Source organism: Lutzomyia longipalpis, chromosome 3 (assembly GCF_024334085.1).
Source record: "Lutzomyia longipalpis isolate SR_M1_2022 chromosome 3, ASM2433408v1".
In the NCBI taxonomy this organism is placed as follows: Eukaryota; Metazoa; Arthropoda; class Insecta; order Diptera; family Psychodidae; genus Lutzomyia; species Lutzomyia longipalpis.
In genome coordinates, this window is record NC_074709.1 from 13,234,191 (window position 1) to 13,257,607 (window position 23,417).

The 23,417-nt window shown below is 36.0% G+C and overlaps 2 protein-coding genes across 9 annotated transcripts in view; one reads left to right on the forward strand and one right to left on the reverse strand.

Moving 5' to 3' along the window:
* Positions 1-23,417, forward strand: part of LOC129793173 (uncharacterized) — a 1,136,769-nt gene that overhangs the window by 129,402 nt on the left and 983,950 nt on the right. The gene's annotated exons all lie outside the window — the stretch shown is intronic.
* The window catches only part of LOC129793147 (transient receptor potential cation channel trpm), a 69,173-nt gene that overhangs the window by 17,178 nt on the left and 28,578 nt on the right, over positions 1-23,417 (reverse strand). For all 8 annotated transcript variants that reach the window (XR_008750888.1, XM_055832841.1, XM_055832840.1 and 5 more), the window contains 13 exons: positions 22,079-22,161; positions 10,852-11,014; positions 9,744-9,884; positions 9,025-9,097; positions 5,896-6,055; positions 5,689-5,825; positions 5,091-5,247; positions 4,064-4,398; positions 3,689-3,845; positions 3,322-3,423; positions 2,480-2,666; positions 1,981-2,382; positions 1,753-1,908 (listed from right to left, as the gene is read on the reverse strand). Coding sequence is in view for 7 of the 8 variants with exons in the window: in XM_055832841.1 (XP_055688816.1) it covers positions 1,753-1,908; positions 1,981-2,382; positions 2,480-2,666; positions 3,322-3,423; positions 3,689-3,845; positions 4,064-4,398; positions 5,091-5,247; positions 5,689-5,825; positions 5,896-6,055; positions 9,025-9,097; positions 9,744-9,884; positions 10,852-11,014; positions 22,079-22,161 (2,253 nt within the window). In the remaining variant the exon portion in view is untranslated. The remainder of the gene's footprint in view (positions 1-1,752; positions 1,909-1,980; positions 2,383-2,479; positions 2,667-3,321; positions 3,424-3,688; positions 3,846-4,063; positions 4,399-5,090; positions 5,248-5,688; positions 5,826-5,895; positions 6,056-9,024; positions 9,098-9,743; positions 9,885-10,851; positions 11,015-22,078; positions 22,162-23,417) is intronic.

The window sequence follows — 23,417 nt, forward strand, 5'->3', positions numbered from 1 at the left end:
ACGAGATTCTTATTCAAATATATTCGAATAATCATGATGTAACGAAAATATCAAAAAGTATATTTCCCATATATGCAATATTTTCTCAAATTGATCCTCAATGCCTCTTGAGAGCTTTTTATTTTCACCTGACGCCTCCCACCCCAAACACCCACAAATATCTCGCATAAAATGGAGGGGCGTGTAGGTAGAAATTCCGGTGGGGATGTGGAATAATAAAATGGGGCAAACAAGAGAGAATCAATGGGATTCCTTTTGCCCTCAACAGGTGAATGAAATATTCTTTTTTATACTTCTTTTCCAATTCCCTCGTGTTATGGGGAAGGAATGGTTGACTTCTGGGTCACGTGCCATCCACGCGTGTTTCCTACCATCGAAATATTATCTCCTTATTACACACATCCCCTCCCCCAGGCTCCTAGAATACGATGATATCATTAACACAGATATCCCACATAATTTTCCCCATCACTGTATTGTGCCATCTTCAACACCCCATTCTTTTGTTCACAAAAGCTTTATTTGCTCTTTATTCCCCAGGATGTACCACCCCCACTGTGCGGTTTGTGTGGGTGGAGAAGGACGGAGGAAAAAAAAAGGAACACTTCCCTGCTGTTTATCACATCGATAAATTGACAAAAAGACAAAAAAGTTGTACAACATAGAGAAAGAACAGCATGATATGGAAGGAAGGTAAACTAAACATGAAAACGAGGAAATTCATTCATTAAAACATTCCGTTGTGTTCGGGAGCTTTTATAAGGAATTGATTTTCATGAATATGTTGCACAGATTTCCTTGCCGAATTAATTCAAATTAGAAATTGATTATTCTTTAAAGAATTAACTCCTTTTAATGAATTTAAGACAGTTAAAGAAAAATTTTTAAGATAAACAACAATTTAGACTTTTTAAAAATTTAATTCTTCGCTTAAATAATAAATGAGAAGCAATAAAACATCGTTGGTGCAGTTTTCCCGTAGGCAAAGGTATGCAACATTCTTCATGAAGAAAGCTTTTCTCGAGAGAAAAGAATTTTTTAGTAAAATAAGTTTTATGTTCTGTACATAAACTTGGGTATAAGAAAAACTTTAAAAAAATATGGCAATATAAATATTATGTACAACAATTGAGAAATGGGGCGTATTTCCATCAAACATTTCAGCTTTTCAGGTCTTCCACGTATTTTCACAGAGAGAGAGCAAAACTCCCAAAACGGAAAAGAAAATGTTGTGGATGGTATGAAGGTAAAATTGAATGATAAAACACATTTCCAGCTCCTTTTGCAATTCAAACACATCAATATTTGCGAATTTACACGGAAGGAAGTTACGGTGAACGATATGGTAGGTACGTATATAGAGAGAGAAATAGATCGGAAAAGAGAGAGAGAATGTGATTTAATTTAATAAATTGGATACCTGAGAGCATGATTGATTTCCTATTTTGTATTTGAAAGAAACAGAGCATCGTCTCTTATTTGTGGTCTACAAAAGTGAATTGAAAATGTTAATGAGACCAAAAAGAAAATTTGCCAAGGAGTCTCATGTATGTATGTTGAGGAAGGAGAGAGAAATCTAACAAAATATATATATGTAATACATTATTCTGCTTTTCTGCATCATCAGACACGAAAATAAGAAAAAATAAAGAAGAGTAAAATGGCAAGACAAGTGAGGAATTGAATGAAATGAAGTGAAAGAGGATGCAGAGATTTGTAAGGAGTTGGGTGGGTGGGTGGATTTCTTCTTACCTCAGCATCATTGGTGTGTCCTTTCTCGCGATCTTCATAGTCGAGATTCTGATTCTCAAGATGTTCCTCTTCCGTTTGTGGCATTGACTGTAGCTCCTCCTTTGACTTGAAGTCCAATTTCTTTATAAAAGGCGGACAAAGAAGTCCCAGAATGACCTATTGAAGGATTTTTTTTTTTCAAATGAAAATTAAACTTTTAAAACATTAATTTAAGACTTTTTCTTTTACCTTAAGATTGGTGTTTTTTCGTGTCCTCAGACCACCCATCCATAAATCCGCGAGGATTACTTGACTGCAAGGATGCGCAAGGAGGGGTCTGTGATTCGCAGCAACGGCCAGTGAGAGGCAACTCTGACTAGACCAAGAATTGAGCTCACACGTAAGGAGCCTCTGGGTCCTTTCGCCATCCTGTCGATGACAAAAGTCCAAGAGTTTGAGACCCCTCGTTTCGAATTCCTTCGCATAGCTCCTTAGCTCTTCGTAGATTTCCGTATCGAGATCATCTTCAGCCGCTTCGTGTGCCATGGCTTTGTATAGTTTGCAAGCCACGAGGGATTTTGCAAGAGCCTCCTCACCATGAGTCCACATGAGGAGAGCCATTTCATGCCTCTTCGTTAGAACTGCCCAAATCTGCATGAGGAAGGTGGAATGTTAACAATTTTGCAATCAATTTTGCACCATCATTATAAGATGTGGTTAAGAAGATGATTTGCAAACAAGGACATACCAAGAGCTCATTGAAGGGAAACTCAAAGAGGGCCATCTCGGATGTAAATGGCAAGAGACCAGTGACCAAACTCATTGAATTCGCACCAGCATGACGCTGGAATGTTGATGATTTTCTGTGCGTGTTCACGTAGCTGTTCATGACTTTGGCATAAATCGGACGAAATTTGCGACGCGTGTAGTAGGATCTGTGTGTGGGTGGTGCAGAAAGGAGAACAAAAAAAATCCAAATTAAATACTCGTGATTTACGAGAGTTTACCAATTAAGCGTGTCTGACTTTCAGCACACACACGTGGTAGCTGGAAAAAAAAGTCGAGCAAAAAGGCCATCATGCCCCAAATTGACGACACCCACGCTGTCTCAATTCTACGCAAACATTAGTATAATTTATTAAATTGTATCCACTTTCTCTGCACACAGAGAGAGAGTTGATATAAAATTGTGATTTGTCACAGGAATGTTACTTCCTCTAATCACGATATTAATTTGAAAGCTCTTTTTGAGAGCTTTTTTTTCCATACATTTGATTTGAAGCAATTAAATCTGGGAAAACGGATTTTCCATTAGCCTCTGATTTTATTTTTTGCATTTCCGGGATTTTTCCCCAGAAAAAAAAATGCTTCAGATTAAATGAAACAAATAGTAGAGCATAAAGGGAACAATTCCAAAAAGGGGGTTGTATTGTTAAATGAATCGGAAGTGAATGCCCTTCCATTTGGGAAGCATTTGGGATGGGGGAAATTTCAACAAGAGAGGATTTTGAGGGCAAAATCCGCACATATGGTGCTACTAATTCGTCTTGTACCTATATGGGTAAATAAAAAGTGATAAAATGAACAAACCTGTAAGCGCCACCCATTAATTTATTTATCACTAATCCAATATCGTGGAGCGTGTAGATATAGCCCTTTGGTATGTGAGGTCTCACGTCCCGTAGGATGTAGCTGGAATTAAAATTAAAGGAAGATGAGAGAGAGATTGTTGATGAGTGGATTGTCATTAGGAATTAATGCGAGTATAAGGAGTATAGTATAAGGAGGATGGGTGTCAATAATTGAAATGTAATTCTTCCTTTAATGGCATTTTGTGGTGTAAGAGCATGAGGGGGGCTTTGAGAGCACAAGGAAGTGCTGCACAAATGGGAAGGAGAATTTAAGATGAGGAATTCCGGGATGACTTTTTTTGTTGTTTGTTTATTACTATCCATACCCGAGTGTATTTGCTGGTCCATGTTTTGTATTGTAGAGCTCCTCGAGACGCGGAATGGTGAGAAACTTCCTCATGGACACCCCATTTTCCAGCAGGAGTTTCACAAAATCGATTCTATCGTGCTCCAACGCTTGCATCATCGCCTCATCGAGGGCACCTACACAGAACGGTGGGGATGAGAAATAGCAATACTGAATAAATCATTAAGTAGGTACATATATGTACATTTATGCCCTTCTACCCACCCTTCCACCCCTCTCTCAAAAAACATTGGAAGCATCCCACCCCCTACTCAATCTCTTTTCAAACCACTGTTGGGCAACCCATTTCATCCCTCAGACTGAATAAATTGCCATCGTGTTTCGTGAAAATTACCTGGAGGCCACTCCTGCCCATAGACAAATATTTCCGTTCGTGCAATATCAGCGCGATTCCAGGTCAAAGCCAAACTCAGCTGTTCCGGTGGACTGAGGTGCTGTGACTTGAAGAGTGCAGTTAAAATTGTTTGATCCAACTCCTGAACATCCCCCTCGGGACGATCCTGAATACGGAATACCGTGATTAAGTTCTTATTCCTTGTACACTGTAGCAATTCCTGGTACAAGCACTCAGCTTGATCGATTGTCACTTCAAAAGTCTTCTGTATCGTATTGAGCAGGTAATCCCGCATGGATTCCAGCACAGTCTGTTCCTCGCCATCGGTTGCATACCTATTTTATTAAATAAAATATAGTGGTGGCAAAGAGAAAAACCCAACATATAGCATGTGATTTAATTCCAATGCGAAATTATGCAAGAGCACTTTTCATTTGCACCATCAAATCATACTGGTGAATTTTCAATCTCACGCAAAAGCCACTCCAACTATATACATACATAGTTTATGTATGTACAATATACAAATAAATAAGTAAAATAAACTTCTTGTAGAACTCATAAACGATGGTGCTATGGGGTAAAATTTTGTCACCAAGTTTGTTGAGAAGTTTGATCATTTGAATAAACTTGAAAAGTCCGAAATAGTCAGACGTATTCCAATTATTCTTCAATTTAAAATTCTAATTTTAATAGCATATAATGTTTTAATTAAAAGTTCAGGATATTCTATGCAATTCCTCATTAAAATTACTGTTAAAAAAAAACTTTCAATTGAAACGTCCTGAACTTTTTCGTGTTTTATAGACACCCAATCATCCTTCCTAGGCTACGCCACTGGTACTGACATATGCGATTGATGTTGTGGATGAGGATAGACAGTTTTGAGAAAGGCACAAATCAACCACAGAGCAGCCAAAGGAAGGGTCTATTTATGGAAATTTCGAAAGTCTTCGCTGTCTTGTAGGCAAATCAATTTTTCAGTTAACGCCCAGTCAGATAAATTGATTGATTTGTGGTCACTTACTTGTGCACGAAGGCAATTAAATCTGCAGCCCTTCCTGAACCATCACAGACAACAACTGGCACAGGTGGTGTATCCGTAACGTACTCCAACACCGCACGAATGGTGTTTGTGCCACCCTCAATCACGAGGCACACCACAGGAGTGCTGGAGTGGGTGACTGTTTGGGAGACAGGGATACTCTCATTAATTCATTGTTAAATCCACACCACTCCTTTCCTTTGCAATCTGTACAAAGATTTATTGCTACTAAACCCAATTGAGAAGATTCTTTTCCATTATTGAAAAGAGAGTTTTTGAGCTTTTTTGCTTTCCAATTAAAAGAATAAAAATGATTTAAAACGCATCAATTTTATAGAAATCTACCTTGATGTATTTCATGCAATTTCGATTGTATGCAAATGGATAAAACACGAGTTTGTGCATAAAGTGATTTTGGGAAAAGTTTAGCAATTTTATAGAGATTACCATGTGGATTTGGTTGTACATGGAAACATCATTCAAATCGGATATAAACTTTTCGCTACTACTTTCCCCGAAAATCCCACATTAAACCGCAGAATGGGAGCTTTTTTGCAAATGTAAATATTCATCAACTTACATGGATGAAGCTTTAAATTGGAAATGTGCTTCTCTAGCTTTCTCCGGAGGATGATTTCTGCACCATATTTCCCCTGAGTGCCATTATCAACGAGCAGGAAGTACGCGTGCCGATTGTTGAGGACGGCTAATTTTGAGCTTTTGGTATTAAAGCAAAATTTCATATATAGGTATGTAGGTAGCATAATAGTGACCAACTCCAACTTACCGCGGTGAACTAATACTGTGGCAGGGAACATCTCTATTGTGACCCAACAATTCGTGATTTCGCTCAACAATGCCCCAGGGGGCAATTCCAATGCTAACAACCCTTCCTGTGCGCTGCTGACCTTCCAGGAGAAGAGCATCACCCACCTGTTTCGTAACACCTGTCCAATGGGAAGGAAAAATTGCATTTATCGCCACAAAACACTGTCAATATTGTTACACAAAATGGATCATCTCTCACCCTCTCCCCCATTATGGAACATTTTGTTTCCACTGCACATGCAACATAGAGGGAAAGTGCTCTTAAGAGAAAATACTTGAGCGTGATTATTACCAATTATGGAACAACCACTCTGTGGGTCATCTTCAAAAAAGTCAACAGACAAGTGGGTAAATTACATTACAGACAGCAAGGGGATGGAAATTGAAATTAACCCTGCTGTGGCCAAAAGCTTTTTCCCGGGAGATTTTTTTGTGTGAAATGTTCGAAGATTTGGTAGCTTTGGATATAATTGCAAATAAATAAAACTTTTGTTATTATTAGAAAAAATGTTTTTATAATTTTCTGAAATAAATTTTAAATAAATTTAAATTTAATTAAAATAATGAGCTTTTTATGTGAAGAAGAAAAACTTTTCAATTTGAAATAATTAACTGGAAAGTTTATGCAAGCTCTTTTATGCTACATATTTTTTTAATTCTTTTTAATAACACGCATAACTAGCATAACATAAACGCTTCCTATTACCATTTTATACGCAATTTCCCTTATATTTGTTGACCTTTTGTGGTCAGATAAAATATGTAGAAAGAATATTTTCTTCATATTTTCCCCAACCATGTTCCTTTCAAGTAAAGGTTCAACGTTGTACAATAAGATAGAACACGGTGAGAAAGTGCTTTTATTCTGCAAACAAAGTGAAAAGCAACACACTGCAGGCATTCTGCGGGAGAAACACAGATTCTCCACCTAAAATGGATTTCTCGTGACATGGGGATGGGGGTGGTAAAGTAAATGCAATTCACCAGAATTGCCAGTCGTGCACAATTTGTTGCAAAATTCCACAGCAATATTATGAGAAATCCTTCCCTTCTGCTACACAGCAGGTGTCAAAGGGAATACATAAAGAAACGCATTGAAGGTATAGTACATGAGCAATAGATGAAACTTTGCACTTGTCCCAAATTAGAAAAGTCTTCATGGAAAAGATAATTTCTATCATGGCGTCTCATAGCTATAAAGTTAATATTTTTTTTTTAGAAAAGTTTTCCCATTTTTTGCCACATTTCACCGATGACTTGTCGAAGCGCCAAAATGACAATTTTTACGGAGATAAAAGTCTTTTATCATCACCTCCACTCAGGTATGAAGGGATAAAAATATTTTTCTTTTTTTTTCGTATAAAATTCTTTTAGAGGTAGAAGAGAAAATGAAGAGAAATATCGCCTAGACAAGACCCTGCCAGACCTTTTAATAACTTTGTCAGAGCTATATAGCAAGAGGTAGTATCGATACCTCGATTTCTCCTGCATCAGATGAAGATGTATTAAAAAGAAAAAAGAAAATTTATACAGCGACTTGAAAATTCTTCATCACCTTACGTACGTTTCATATAATAGATGATGCTCTATATAATTTTAGGAAATCAATGTGGAAGGAAAATCTTTCTTGGGTTTCCATCGTCTTTGTGTATTATCACGAGAACAGAGAAAACTTTCCATCTTCTTCCCTTTTGTCCCCATTGGATTCACAAGGATATTACACGTGCGGGGTAGAAAAGTCTCCAAATGGGGGCGTCAGAGAAACATGTATGTAGGTTAGGTAGGTATATAATTTTAAGACGAGAGAAAAGGTCTAGAAGATGCAAATTATCACGTTGAATTTTCTTAGAACCTATCCTGAAATTTATAATAAATTCTTCAAGACATTTCCCATGAGAAATTGCCAAAGAAAAGTGATTCCTTGAAAATTAAATAATTCATTAATCATTAAAAATTTATTATTACGCAGCGATATGAGCACGTGCGTAGCTTCATTTATTTCATGCCCTTTGAAATTGCTTTAAATTACATTTTTTGTAGAATTTCATTAATGATTTATTAATTTCTCTCATATGTTAGGATTTTTAATTAATTTTCTCACTTTGAAAATTCCTAAAATCAATATTTCACGAATTATTTTTTTGTTTCTCTTCGTTATAAACATTAAACAAAAAATTAAAAAAAATTATTTTATTAATTAACAACCCTCAGTTTAATTGGCTTTATAATAAAAATTTGTGTTAAAACTATATTTCTCCGTTTGAAGATGATAATCAAATTGAAAAGTTGTTTTTTAACAAAGCACCATTGTACATAAGTACCATACTTTTTGTATATAGGATGCAGTTGATGGTTACTAAAATATATAGTCCTGGGATATAGTCATGGGGAAGAAATCTAATTAAAAAAGAGAACTTTTTGTCTATAAATTTCAAAAGCTGTTACGAGAACTTTTTTCTCCCCATGCAAAATTTATTCTTTGTCCTTAATTTGCAATGCGATATGCATTTGTTGAACCATTTGTAAAGGGATTAGCCTGACGATTTTTCACAAAAGATAATTAAATTGTTATCAAATAAAACAATCAAAAGTTTCAATTAGAACATGGGAGGGGGTTTGGAAAATTTCATGCCACAATGGAAATAGAGATGAAAAGAAAACTCTTTTCCATGAATCCTTTTCATTCCAAGTGCAATTTATTTAAAAATTAAAATAATAACTAGAAAATCTTTAAAATTAAATCTGAATTTTAAAGGAAAATTTTCTTCAATATTAAACTTTCATTTCAATCCCTTTTCTAATCCATAACTAACTAATTAAATTTGGAATTAACATGAAGCTTTTCCTCTCTGTAAACTACATAGATCAACGTGTTTTATTAATTTTTGGGTAAGGCAGAATTATGGGAATGTTGCTATGATATATATGGACGTGGAGGATATACATATAACAAGGGCACTATATGGATCAACAATAAATTTCACTTAGGAGCCCTTTTGGGAATATTTTCTCGTGTGTGGGGGGATGTGTGACATAAAATGCCATACACAGGCAGACATATATTGGCAAAGCTTTTTGAGATACTCACCGGTATTTGTGCCACCCGTAAAAATCCAGGCTCCGGTGGTTCTGGCAGCTTTGAGCAATCCCTTCCTGATTTCCTGTGGTGGTGCAAAAAAAAGAAGAACGACGGTGAGTGGCAGAAATAACAGACGGCATGTCGAGGAGCGCTTAAATCGGCAATTGCCTCCCTTATAAAAGGCACATGCGGGGGTTGCTGATGTAGGAAAATGTTCCCTTTTGCCTCCTTGATGGCAAATTTTCACCATTCTCTCTCTCATCAAATTTCTTCTCAGCACACCCGCATTCACAATTCCACCCACCACCTGTAATATATACATCCACATTCCCCCCTAAGCTAAAGGTACAAAAGGTATATAGCACAGTGGTACACATTAGGAAAATATTTCTCTCGCACTCTGCTTCCGGCACCCCATTCTCGAATATTCTTCTCCTCATTGGAATTTCACTTTCATGCCTCGATTGGCTGCCCAGAGTGAATTTGTCAAGCTGTATCCGACCCTCTCGATTACAATGGAGGATGGCTACTCGCTCTATATAACCCAAACACCCATGAGGCTTATACGAGGGAGCAAAAATCCATGGATCAACAGTGCGGAGACAAGATTATTTCCTTTCCATTTGAGCCATATTCATACAAAATCTTCATGCGTATATGTTGTGTGATACAAATGGTCAAAATCTTCACTGGTCAAAGGTCCAAAGGACGTGTTGAAATTCCTTTACCTTTTTCAATTTTGGCTGCAACTCAAAATTCGCCTTGCCACCCTGAACGGTGATGAGAAGCTTCGGCAACTCCAAATTCCATTCTCGCGTGAATAGTTGAACGAGCAATTCGGGTCTCGTGTCATACGACAGTCTCACATACTGTGAAAAAAAAAGGATTTTGAACGAAGGATTAAAGTCAAATGGATTTCCACTCACTTCACCTGCTATATATGTACATATTTCTTCTTTTAGAAAAGTACTTTTTACATTTTCTCACGAATTTTCCCGACTTTCCATCAACTTGATGGTATTTTAACAAGCACAGCAATATGTGACATGGTCTACTGAAATATGTATTTATCCTACGTGAGAAGAGTCATGCTTTCAAATAGATTAAACGGCCAGAAATCAAAAGGTTATATTTTTGGGGTAAATATGAGGAAAATAAGTGCTGATTTATGATTTATTGGCCTAAAACATAGAGCAGAAATTTTTGAATTTATTATTCACGTTTTTAGGAAATATGTGGTGGAATTTTTATAAATCAGCACAATAGAATGGAATTTTTGCACGGCAGCAATTGAATATTTCATAAACTATCCCACTGAATTATTAAAGATTTCCCCAGTTTGCTTCTTGGTTTACTAAAAATTTCAAAATACTCTGTATTCTCTCTGCAGTGATGCATATACCCATGATTAAACATTTAATTTTATAATAGTACGTACAATCACATTAATTGTGCAGGATAACCAATTGCTATAAAATTATATGAGGGATATTGTTGCATGGTGATTAAAATAACTATGTAGTTTCGTACTCTATGTTGGTTTAACGAACTCAATGTACAATGAACATTTTATATTTAATTTAAATCTCATTTTATCGTGATTTTTTTTTTCAAGTGCATAACTTTTTCACTAGCAAAAGCCATGTATGTATCTACAATTTTCTAGCTTAGCTACCAAAGATTAAAATTTAATTTTTGATACGATTTCACGTTAGGGAAAAATTGCTTTTTATGCTTATTTTTTTTTCAAATTTTCCAGTTGAATTGATGATGTTGGATTAAAAAAAAAATTGCATCTGGTGCGAGAGAAAAATGCATGAAATTGAAAAGATTTACTTGAGCTTTGGTGGGATGTGCGCCTCCTTGGAATTCTATCGTGCCGTATGCATCTGTTGGATGGGACCGGGTGTGCTTGAATGGTACCCACACATCCGTTGGTGATCCAACATCCACTCCAGCAAGGACTGGATGCGTGAGACGTGCCTGGCCGCAGCAACATCTGTGTACGATGGAGATAAATATTAATACACAAACATATTTATTATTTTGCATTGAAATTCCCCACTGCTACGTTCGCTATATATCCTTTTATTTAAAGAGAAAGGAGTGTAGGATTATGTAGAGGAATTGATTCTTTAAAAAAGAAGCTTTTTGTTAAGAATTTCCCCTTAAGCTTTAAGGATGAATGCCATAAAATATTTCATTGAAATTAATCAAGATTATCGGATAGACTTTCTTTTAAAATTCATACCATTCAGTTAGTCTAGTTTGTGATGATTCTTCTATGAATAATTTAACTTTTAGGAAGCCTGGAAAGATTCTAGCGGGATTTAAAGAATACTAAATATTTTGCAGAGCACCAACACATTTTGTCGACCCTTAAGAAGTTTAAAATAAAAAGAAATTTTCGCTCATTAAGAAAAGTTCGTTATTTAGAAAAGATCTTTTGAAAAAGATATTTAATCTCTTCAATCGACCATAAAGTTTTGTGAAAAGTTACGGCAAATGGGGTGAGAAAACTTTTCTCAACCACACGCAAAATTGCAAAGTTCACGATAAGATGACCCCGCATATTGAGTAAATAACAAGAAACTTTCTTTCAAAGCAGGAAAATATCTCTGCAATAGGTAAGTATTCAATCTAAAGACCTTGAGGGTATAGAAAAGCAGTAACTCTCAAAGAAATCATCGTGATTGTTGCACAACAATTTATTTCATGAACTTTTCCAAACTCTCGGGCAAAATATCATCACAAAAGTTTTTATTTGCAATATCATATCAAATTTCATTTGTTACGGAAGCCACAGAAAATTTTTCAGCCAATTGGGAATTATACTTTTCATTTTATGCACCATCTTATATACAATGGGATGGTATTCTTATACTGAAAGAATGCACAAAAGATGGAAGAAGAATGAAAAGAGAAACTGATTTTCTACTAAATTACACAAATAAAAGTCAATATTATGTTCATTGTTGTGGAAAAAGTATCAGAATTAAGTTATTTCATTGAAAAAATTGAAAAATTCTTTGTCCATCTCCGGTTGAGAATCGATTAAAGAACTTGTACAATATTCTTGTACAAAATCCTATCAAAAAGTTTTAAATTATTGTCCATTTTGCCCTTTTCAATTTTCCATTCATATAATGGTACCTATCTGTATTTGTGCAAAAATCAGCAATTTTCACGGGTGAATACAGAAGAAAAAATTCACGCGTGCAATACCCAAGAAATGATGATGAAAATGAAATCACATACCAGCAGAAAAATATGCAAATATCCCATTTTGCATGCGACTATCAATTTACATTTTGAGAAAACTCTATTATCTCCAAGCAGACGAAACTCTCTTCATTTTATGACATGCGAAACTCTTTGCAACATTATCCTTTTTTTTTGCTCTCGTAAGGGAAAAATCACTACCAAACAGCAATATCCATAGGGCACACAAATGAAGAATGTTTAAATTTCTGTGCTTTTGCATACATTAGAGAGTATATTATATAGCAATTTCGCCGTATATAATATTTTTCTTGGTTATTCACATGAAAACTGAAAGCCATTTTCACACCTCGTTGAACTTTTTTCTTACATGACTCTTGAGAAGACTCCTCGTTGCAACTTCGAGACAATATAAAGGAGTAAGAGACGTTATTAATAAAAATATAAAATGAAATAAATTCATGTTGCAAAAATAGAACGAAGCTTTTTGTTCCTGTCATAAGTTGACTTTTTTTTTCTTTCGAGAGAAATAAAAGAAAGAAATAACTTGAGAACTTTTGAGAATTTTATTTATAGACTTGTCTCTCTAAAAGTTTTTTTTGTCCGTTTCAATCCAGCTCAAAAGTTTATATTGAATTATTTTTTCCCTGCCAAAAAGTTCACTTTTTTGCACTTAGCCGTCTGATGAGCTGTTCCATTCAACAACGATGTGCTTTTATAAAAAATATCTTCACTTCTCTCTTAATTTTGATTGAGAGAAACCTTTCGTGGTAGAACTTTAATTGTGTACGTGCATGTTATTTCCTCCACAATAATATGTAATAACTGTCTTACAGAGAAAAAGAAGAATTTTATGAGTTTACTTAATTAAACGTCGAGTTCACACATAAATGGAAAATTATTGTAATTACAATAAAAATAAATATTTGTCGCACACCAAAAGACAACATTTATGTGAAGAGGAAAATGAATATTAATTTTCATTGTACTGCTCTTTTCAGCGAAACAAGAGACCTTATAATTTAATCTGTCGCTGTAAATACAAAACGAGAAAACAAACATTCAGCAAATTTCAGTACAACACTGTTGCATTTCAGAACAATCGTCTGAGAATGTCTATGTTGCTCGTCAGCATGTGAATGACATGGAGATGATAAAATTAAGAAGATACCGAAGAGGCAAAAGCACATACATGTAAGCTGAATCAATTGAGTTAGATTTTCTATATACAATCAAATGATATTCATTTTGAGAACGACATAGAGAGATAAAATGAAAGATTCTCATCCAATTTAGTTTAAATCACTGATTTTTCCCTTTTTTTTCTCATTCAGTAAATGTTTCCTTGAATTTATTTCTCGTGCTCATGGCTTTTTGTTGAACGTTTTCCCTTCCGAAAATGTTATAGCATTTAACATGAAATGTTTAATCTTAAATGGAGAAAGAAGAAAATAAAAGAGGAAAGTTTCATGACCTACGCCACTTAAGTTGAGGGGTAGTAGTGCGGTTCAAATCCTTGACGAAATCTTGCGAGCTTTTAACTCACTCACCACAATGGCAAAAGGAATGTAAGAAATAAATTTTTTTCTCGCCGTTTTTTTACACCTTTAAGGACATGTAGAGCATTAAAATTTTCCGTAACTTTTCAGAAGAAACAGAAATTCAAATTTAAGGAAAAAGTAGGTAATGGATAAAATCAAGAAAAAATCCTTCAATTGCTTTGAAGTCTTTATTAGAAATCTAATCAATTGAATGGAAACAACCAAACCACAAGGAAAAAGAAAATAAACATCCTTTTTATCCTTCTTTCTTCATAATACTTAAGTACCTATACAAATCCATCTCATTTGTAAAGAAAATGTTTAATTTTCCAATTTTAATTGAATGGTTGACTAATTATATGTCAAAGCTCGATTAAGGGACTAAAGTGCCCTTAATTAAAGGAATTTAATTAATTTTCTTTTCATCTTCAGACGATGCCTTTATCAGGAATTTTTCAACTTTTTAATTTAGTTTTAATTACTGATTACTCCACGATGGCAAAGCCACACAGGAAGAGTTTTTATGCTTTGTCTTCCATCACGAAAGCTCGCCTTTTACGTCACTTTACGGTGTCTTAAATGTAAATATTTAACCCCTTAATTTGTAGCTACATACAAAATTCTATTAGCTGCTGGAATTAAATTATCCCGGTGGTGTGGAGGCTAGAAAAGTATATAATGAAGAAAACATCCCAAGTGGAAGTTTACTCAAAAAATTATATGTGCGTGAATTTGCTGAAATTTTACAACCCCCCGACCTTCCCGACAAATGAAGTCAGTTGTAAAGGGATATTTTTCAAATTTCGCAAGCACATGTTATTAATTTTAATTTCTCCCAGAGTGTGGAATTTTTGGGAAGACATTTTGATTCATTACATTTCAAGAGAAGATCTATACGCACCCCCCAACGAGCTTTTACAACGTTAATATACCAAATTTCACACTCTTTTGCCCTCCCTCACGTCTGTCTATTAATACGATAAAGTTTGTATCTCTATCGCTTTAACACTCGGTGGTTAGTCGATGAGTGTTGAGTATACGGAGGGAATCCACCCACAGAATCCTCAACACTGAGGTAAATGAAAATCCTCAACTGAGACTCATATGGGATGCCCTCAAACCCATCTTTGGGAGTTTAGTCAGTCTCTGCAAGAGATAAAGCTGTATCGGCCCACTTCTGCGTGTAATTCACATAAGAAGTTTGAACCATTCATCTAACCCCATTACACACAAAATATACATATATAACACACTCAATATCAATGGGAATCCATCGCATCGTTATAGCTTCTCTCAATGAAGAAAATTTTCTCTTGTGTGGGTGGAGAATTAATAGAAAAGTTACACAAACTGTTATATCTTTATTTCCTTTTAATAGCTTCTAATTTCAGTTAAATGTTTTGAGTTATTTTAGCTGTGTTTCTTTCAGACACAGCTTTTGTGTACCGAGCAAAATCGAAAGTCGTCAGATCGGGCTCAAACTTGGGATGAGCACGAATTAGGGTCCCTACATTCCAAAAAACGTATGCGCCAAAAAAAAAATTTTCCGGCCGGCCGTCCGTCCGTCCGGCCGTCCGTAGTACAAAGCTAAATTGCAAGAGAACGGTAATAGATAGAGACTTGCGCTAAACGGCAAAGTTTAAAAGTCGACTGGAAGACGTCCGATTATGAGGTCAAATCCACCCCCCCACCCCCGCGTCCGCCATTTTGAATAACCTCAAAATTTTGTTTTCGCTATATCTCAGCCCCTGTAATAGCTAAAAATCTGAAATTTTGATATGTTGTAGGGGCCATTAATACCTTTCCAACGATACCTCATTTTCGAAAATCGGTCAAGCCGTTTAGTCAATATGGCCGCCACAATTTTTTATCGAAAATCGACCATAACTCGAAAACGGCTTGACCGATTTTGATCAACCCGGGGTCAAATAAAAGATCTCAACAAACCCTACAACTCTCTAGAACATCCGAAGTTTCAAAAGTGACCGCTAGAGGGCCAAAAATCAAAAACAAAATTTTCGATGAGTTTTCGATGAATATCTCGAAAACGACGACATAATTTTTTTTCATTTTTTTATATGTTGTAGCTGACCATATTATCTAGCTTCATGCCAAAAATGAAGAAAATCTATGGATCCGTTCTCGAGATATAGCCTTCCAAAGTTGGCATGTCATATCTCGGGTTCTACAAGTCCGATCTTGATCAACTCAAGCGCAAATGAAAGGTTTCGAGAAACCCTACAAATGTCTAGAACATTGCAACTTCGAGAAATGACCGCAAGAGGCGCTAAAATCAAAAACAAAGTTTTCGAAAATTTCGAACTCGAATTTTTCGAAAATGGCTACATAATTTTTTTTCATTTTTCGATATGTTATAGCTGACTTCAAGACCTTTCAAACAAAAAAAAATTTATGAAAATCTATGGATCCGTTCTCGAGATATGGCCTTCCAAACATTTCTTAGGGTATGACTTTTCATCTTTTCCCGACTTTGCGCGTATTTAAATTAATTCGCGTTCTAGTTTGCTCTCACAAAATTGGTACACTGAAAGAAACACAGCTCCCGTAAGCTTGGTCAGCTTACCAGTACATTTTCTCATGTCTCTGTCAATGTCTGGAAAATATGGGTGAAATTTCATAAAGAGAAAAATAAGTTTTCTTTTATTTTTTAATAAAAAAAGAAAACCTCACAGAAAAATGTACTGGTAAGCTGACCAAGCTTACGGGAGCTGTGTTTCTTTCAGTGTATCAATTTTGTGAGAGCAAACTAGAACGCGAATTAGTTTAAATACGCGCAAAGTCGGGAAAAGTTGAAAAGTCATACCCTAAGAAATCTTTAGAAGGCCATATCTCGAGAACGGATCCATAGATTTTCATAAATTTTTTTTTGTTTTAAAGGTCTCGAAGTCAGCTATAACATATCGAAAAATGAAAAAAAATTATGACGATATTTTCGAAAAATTCGAGTTCGAAATTTTCGAAAACTTTGTTTTTGACATTAGCGCCTCTTGCGGTCATTTCTCGAAGTTGCAATGTTCTAGAGATTTGTAGGGTTTCTCGAAACCTTTCATTTGCGCTTGAGTTGAACAAGATCGGACTTGTAGAACCCGAGATATGACATGCCAACTTTGGAAGGCTATATCTCGAGAACGGATCCATAGATTTTCTTCATTTTTGGCATGAAGCTAGATAATATGGTCAGCTACAACATATAAAAAAATGAAAAAAATTTATGTCGTCGTTTTCGAGATATTCATCGAAAACTCATCGAAAATTTTGTTTTTGATTTTTGGCCCCCTAGCGGTCACTTTTGAAACTTCGGATGTTCTAGAGAGTTGTAGGGTTTGTTGAGATCTTTCATTTGACCCCGGGTTGATCAAAATCGGTCAAGCCGTTTTCGAGTTATGGTCGATTTTCGATGAAAAATTGTGGCGGCCATATTGACTAAACGGCTTGACCGATTTTCGAAAATGAGGCATCGTTGGAAAGGTCTTGATGGCCCCTACAACATATCAAAATTTCAGCCCTCTAGCTATAATAGCGGCTGAGATATAGCGAAAACAAAATTTTGAGGTTATTCAAAATGGCGGACGGAGGGGAGGGGGGGTGGATTTGACCTCATAATCGGATGTCTTCCGGTCGATATTTAAACTTTGCCGTTTACCGCAAGTCTCTATCTATTACCGTTCTCTTGCAATTTAGCGTTGTACTACGGACGGCCGGACGGACGGACGGCCGGCCGGAAAAAAAATTTTTTGGCGCATACGTTTTTTGGAATGTGGGGACCCTAATTCGTGCTCATCCCAAGTTTGAGCCCGATCTGACGACTTTCGATTTTGCTCGGTACACAAAAGCTGTGTCTGAAAGAAACACAGCTAACTGTCACGTTTCATTCCACAAATGTTCTTGAAACTTTTAGCTGTGTTTCTTTCAGACACAGCTTTTGTGTACCGAGCAAAATCGAAAGTCGTCAGATCGGGCTCAAACTTGGGATGAGCACGAATTAGGGTCCCCACATTCCAAAAAACGTATGCGCCAAAAAATTTTTTTTCCGGCCGGCCGTCCGTCCGGCCGTCCGGCCGTCCGGCCGTCCGGCCGGATTATAAACTTAAATTGCAAGAGAACGGTGATAGATAGAGACTTGCGGTAAACGGCAAAGTTTAAATATCGACCTGAAGAAATCCGATTATGAGGTCAAATCCACCCCCCCACCCCCCCGTCCGCCATTTTGAATAACCTCAAAATTTTGTTTTCGCTATATCTCAGCCGCTATTATAGCTAGAGGGCTGAAATTTTTATATGTTGTAGGGGCCATCAAGAGCTTTCCAACGATACCTCATTTTCGAAAATCGGTCAAGCCGTTTAGTCAATATGGCCACCACAATTTTTCATCGAAAATCGACCATAACTCGAAAACTGCTTGACCGATTTTGATCAACCCGGGGTCAAATGAAAGATCTCAACAAACCCTACAACTCTCTAGAATATCCGAAGTTTCAAAAGTGACCGCTAGGGGGCCAAAAATCAAAAACAAAATTTTCGATGAGTTTTCGATGAATATCTCGAAAACGACGACATAAATTTTTTTCATTTTTTGATATGTTGTAGCTGACCATATTATCTAGCTCCATGCCAAAAATGAAGAAAATCTATGGATCCGTTCTCGAGATATAGCCTTCCAAAGTTGGCATGTCATATCTCGGGTTCTACAAGTCCGATCTTGATCAACTCAAGCGCAAATGAAAGGTTTCGAGAAACCCTACAAATGTCTAGAACATTGAAACTTCGAGAAATGACCGTAAGAGGCGCTAAAGTCAAAAACAAAGTTTTCGAAAATTTCGAACTCGAATTTTTCGAAAATGGCGACATAATTTTTTTTCATTTTTCGATATGTTATAGCTGACTTCAAGACCTTTCAAACAAAAAAAAATTTATGAAAATCTATGGATCCGTTCTCGAGATATGGCCTTCCAAACATTTCTTAGGGTATGACTTTTCAACTTTTCCCGACTTTGCGCGTATTTAAATTAATTCGCGTTCTAGTTTGCTCTCACAAAATTGGTACACTGAAAGAAACACAGCTCCCGTAAGCTTGGTCAGCTTACCAGTACATTTTTTATTACTTCTGGCATTGTGCCACAGTTAGGTGAAGGGATAATGCAAATAATGAAATTGAATTGTTACGTTACGTTACGTTAAATGGGGTCCGGAGACTTTCATCTCCTGTGCACTGCGGCCCATGTGGGCCTATTGTGCATCCCCTTGGTTAGTGTTGGATATTGAGGCGTTTAATAAATTTGACGACCTCAATTGGAGTAATGCTTTTTGGGAGAGGCAATTTGCAGGTGCCTGTGCCCAAATGCAACCTCCTAGAGTGGACCCAAGCGTCACACTGGCAGAGTAAATGTTCGGCAGTTTCTACTTCAGAATTGCAGAATCTGCAAACGTCGGTGTCGGACCTGCCGAATTTTTTAAGCATGTAGTTCAAAGGGCCATGGCCCGTTGCGAACCATGCGTAAGTTCTAAGCAACGGTTTGCTCAGATTAATGATTTCAGGGTGTTTTGGTAGGCTCGTTCCGAAGAACTTTTTAGCCTGTTTCATCCCCTTAGAGGTATTCCAGTGGTGTGTTCTGCGTTCGAACTCCCATTCCCGGATACGACTTTTATATTCACTTGCAGCGAAACCAAAAACGGGTTCTGGCCCTATTAGGCTTTTGCTAGAGCCAAGTCTAGCTAGCTCATCTGCCATTTCATTCCCGCTAATGTTCGAGTGGCCTGGGGCCCATAGCAGTGAAACTTTGTTCTTCTGAGAGAGTTTTTTCAGATTGTTATAGCATTCCCAAACTAGTTTCGAGTCAAACTTTGCTGAACTCAGTGCTAGTAGGGCTGCTTGACTATCTGATATAATAAAAATTGTGGCGTTGCGGTAATTCCTTTTCAGACATTGCAGGACGCAAATATCTATGGCGAAGGTTTCCGCCTGGAAGACGGTGGGATGTGAGCCTAGAGGGATAGCCTGTCGATAGCCAGGTCCAACTACTCCCTGAAATTGAATTGTTAGCCAAACTTCTTTATAATGCTTCTGCGTGAATTTTATATAAAATAATTTATGTGAATTATCTACTGATTTGAGTAATTTTTTTTTAAATTTTCTTTAAGAAACAGACTTAAAAAAAAACTTTTCAAATACTTATGCTGCAAGGGAGCATACCGCAAAATGCTTTAATAAAAGTAAAACTTATTTCATTCATATCAACTTTTTCACCCCACAACTGTGGTTCATCCACTTGACATTATTCCTGCTATAGCTCAACATTTTCTTTCTCTCATTTTCCTTTAAAATTTCCCCATTTTTATGGATAACACACGCACACAATTTAAAATCGCCACTGCTACATTTTAGGCAGATATGGATTATAAAAGTCTCTCCCTCTAACGAACTCATAAAGTCCTCGTGGGTAGGTTTATCCGGGGAGAAAATGAAGCTAAAAAAAGTTTCCTAAACATTTTTTTAATATGCTTTTCGTGAAAGCAAAAAAGGGCCGGTGGGTGAGCCTCCATTTCGAGAAAAAAAAAAGAGTAAAGAGAAAACAATGGGTGAAATTTCTCACGCAATTCCGAGCATTGCCCGCGAAAAACATTAAACACATCCCCTGCGCGTGTTCCTCATGAGTACGATTGTTTTACTCTGAAATATTCATTCAAAATGTTTCGCGAGTAAAAAGGAGACATCCTCACAGTACCTACATATACACAACCCCTATATATATAAATAATTCACAATCATCTTGTAGCAGTGATTATGAGTGGGAAAAATACCGTCTCTGACAAGATAATCTGCATGAAAGGCGGCAATCTTCTCATATTTTACCGTACCTACGCTCCCAAAAGTAATTTTTCTTTTTTTTAAAGCAGGATTTGGGTGATTTTTGCGGTGTCAAAGATGTGACACTTTAAAGAAAAATTTTCAAATTGAAAAGCAATAGGAAAAACCCCCAAATCACACCCCTTCAATAAACATTTCATAAATCACAATCAATAAATCCGCAGAAACATTCACATTGTCGAGAAAGTTCTCTTTTAAAGTAAATTTATATAGCACGAACCGAATCAATATTCATTCCAATAAACATTTTAAACATTATTTCTGAAAGATCTATTTGCTTGAAATACATAATAAATCCACATGAAATGGATGTATTAAATTTTTATGCAAAAACATCGAGAGATAATTTGAAAATTTCCCGAGGAAGAGTTCATATCATTACGAAAATTCAATTACGTTAATACAATAACTAAAATTTGATAAAATTACTCCAACTCAGTGACACAATTAATTTGGGGTCTGGATCTAATGCAATCCTTCCTTAATAATGTGTGTACAATAGTGCCTTGATTAATAATTAATACTATACTATCTCATTCATTAAAAGTTATATAGTTTGTTCACAGCAAGCAAATAACGATGGCATGTAGTTAAGACATGATGCCTTATACAATAATAAAGGGGTGACAATGGCATCATCTGAAAAAGACAAATGTGAATAATTAGGTCTGATTGAACTACATTAAAAAAACTGCCTATGAAAAGGAGTCTATTCACTTTGAAGCTTTCATCAAATCAATCAGCTGAAAAGCTCGCAAAAGATTTATCCAAAAAATTGACAAGCCACGCCCTCTTTATATTGCATTTTTCTGCATGGAATAAATGCATCAGAAGGATCAGAAGCATACGCTTTATGGATTAAACATTAGTGGTATGATTATTTTTGGATTACGAGTTTTTTTTTGCCGTGTTTTATCTGTTTTATGACATTAATCTCTGTAGAAAATCTAATTCACTTCGATTGACTATTTTATGATCATTTACAAAATTTTTCAGTAGTGTCTAAAAAAAATGAACAAACTCCTATTTGCCTAAAAATCTCCTTGTGAATCAAATAAAACTCAAAATTTCAACTTAAAATTTGCTCCTTGGAATCGGAAAGCTTTCAAAATTTTTTATACTCTTTTATGCTCCTTTTTTGCAAGAGAAAACATTTCACGGTCACATCTCTACTTACAACAACCAACTAAATGGATTCAGTTTATCGTTATCGCCATCCACATGGCGTCTAGTAGAAAGGAAACAACCTCACACCCTCTCTCCCGCACTCAACCCACCACCCGAGGAAGGAGATGTGAGTCATCACGGAAAGAGGAAAAAATCACTCAACCACCCCCACAACCCAATCTTGGTGTGGCACAAGAAAAAAAAAGTTCTATACCCCATTTAGAAAGGAATCGTAAAAAACACTCACCGTTCCTCATCCTTCGGATTTGGGATAAACTTAATGCATTCACGCTTCTGAAAATTCGCCTCAATCCAACTCCGTGGTGTGTGCTGAAAGAGAAATTCAGTGTTGAATTAGTTCGACTGTGATGAATTGTCTGATAAATGCTGTGACGTTTCCCCTCCACGTGGATGGGACTGAAGTAAAAAAAAAATAAATGTCTGAAATGGTGGGGGAGGTAATATACTACGCTGAAAGAGGTCAAAATGGTACAATATTCTGTAAAAAATTGTGAAAATTGTGGGAGGAACGTGTAAGAGCGTGTGTATTGTCTGTATTATGTTGTACATCGCATAACTTTTACAGCTGACAAGAGTTTTGTTTGAAATTCTCTTGTGATGGTCTCCTATAAAAAATCATATCGAAGGTGACATCGTACAGCTATGCGTTAAAAAAAGGACATACAAGATATGCTCTTGATGTACTGCATGATTCTTAAAAGGACTCAAAGAGACTCATAAAATTTCCTCATTTCCACGTGAATAATATATAATTTTCATTCCAATGTGCAAGCAAAACGTACCAAAAATTATATTATAAATAAATTGAGCATCATGGGGGCTACAGGAAGGGCAACTACATATCCTAAATGTGCTCTCAGTGTTATTTACATGGTGCACCCACAATGTTAATTCTAATAAACATGATAATGATGATTAACTCATGAAACATTTTTTATTATGATACACTTGAGTCACAATAATGCCGCACACATTTAATATGGAAAGGACATCGTGTAAACGATTCTTTTGGACCATTTTAGAAAGTCCTTTGGGGGATAATTGTGCACAGAAACAACTGATAAACGTGACCCATTTGATATGTATTTGATGAACATTCGTGCGAAAATATAATTTTGAGAGTTTTTATTTCTCATTTATTAATTTGTTATTTTTTTACGTGTTTAGCTTATCCGACATTGATAAATTTTATCTTATTTAAAATGTAAGGAAATACCCTGTAAGTTTGCATACTTATTTTATCATTTAAAAAAAAATGAGAAAGGGTATTAGAATTTATCAAAGTTTACAATAGATAACTAAAGAATGCACAAACTGCATAAAGTCCTTTACCAGTCCATTTAACATTTTTTGAAACGAACTTTGAATAAAAGAAAATAACGAAACAATTAATCATGCGAATTCTTTCTATTCTTTGTGTATGTACTTCCCAATTAGATGGAACACCTTATCTTATCACAAACCTCAGTAATGTGTACTTAATGAGTTACTTGTTGGTAGAACGACAAAAAAATATCTTTCTTTGGAGTTTATTTTTATCATTTCAGAGCTATGCTATTGCTATC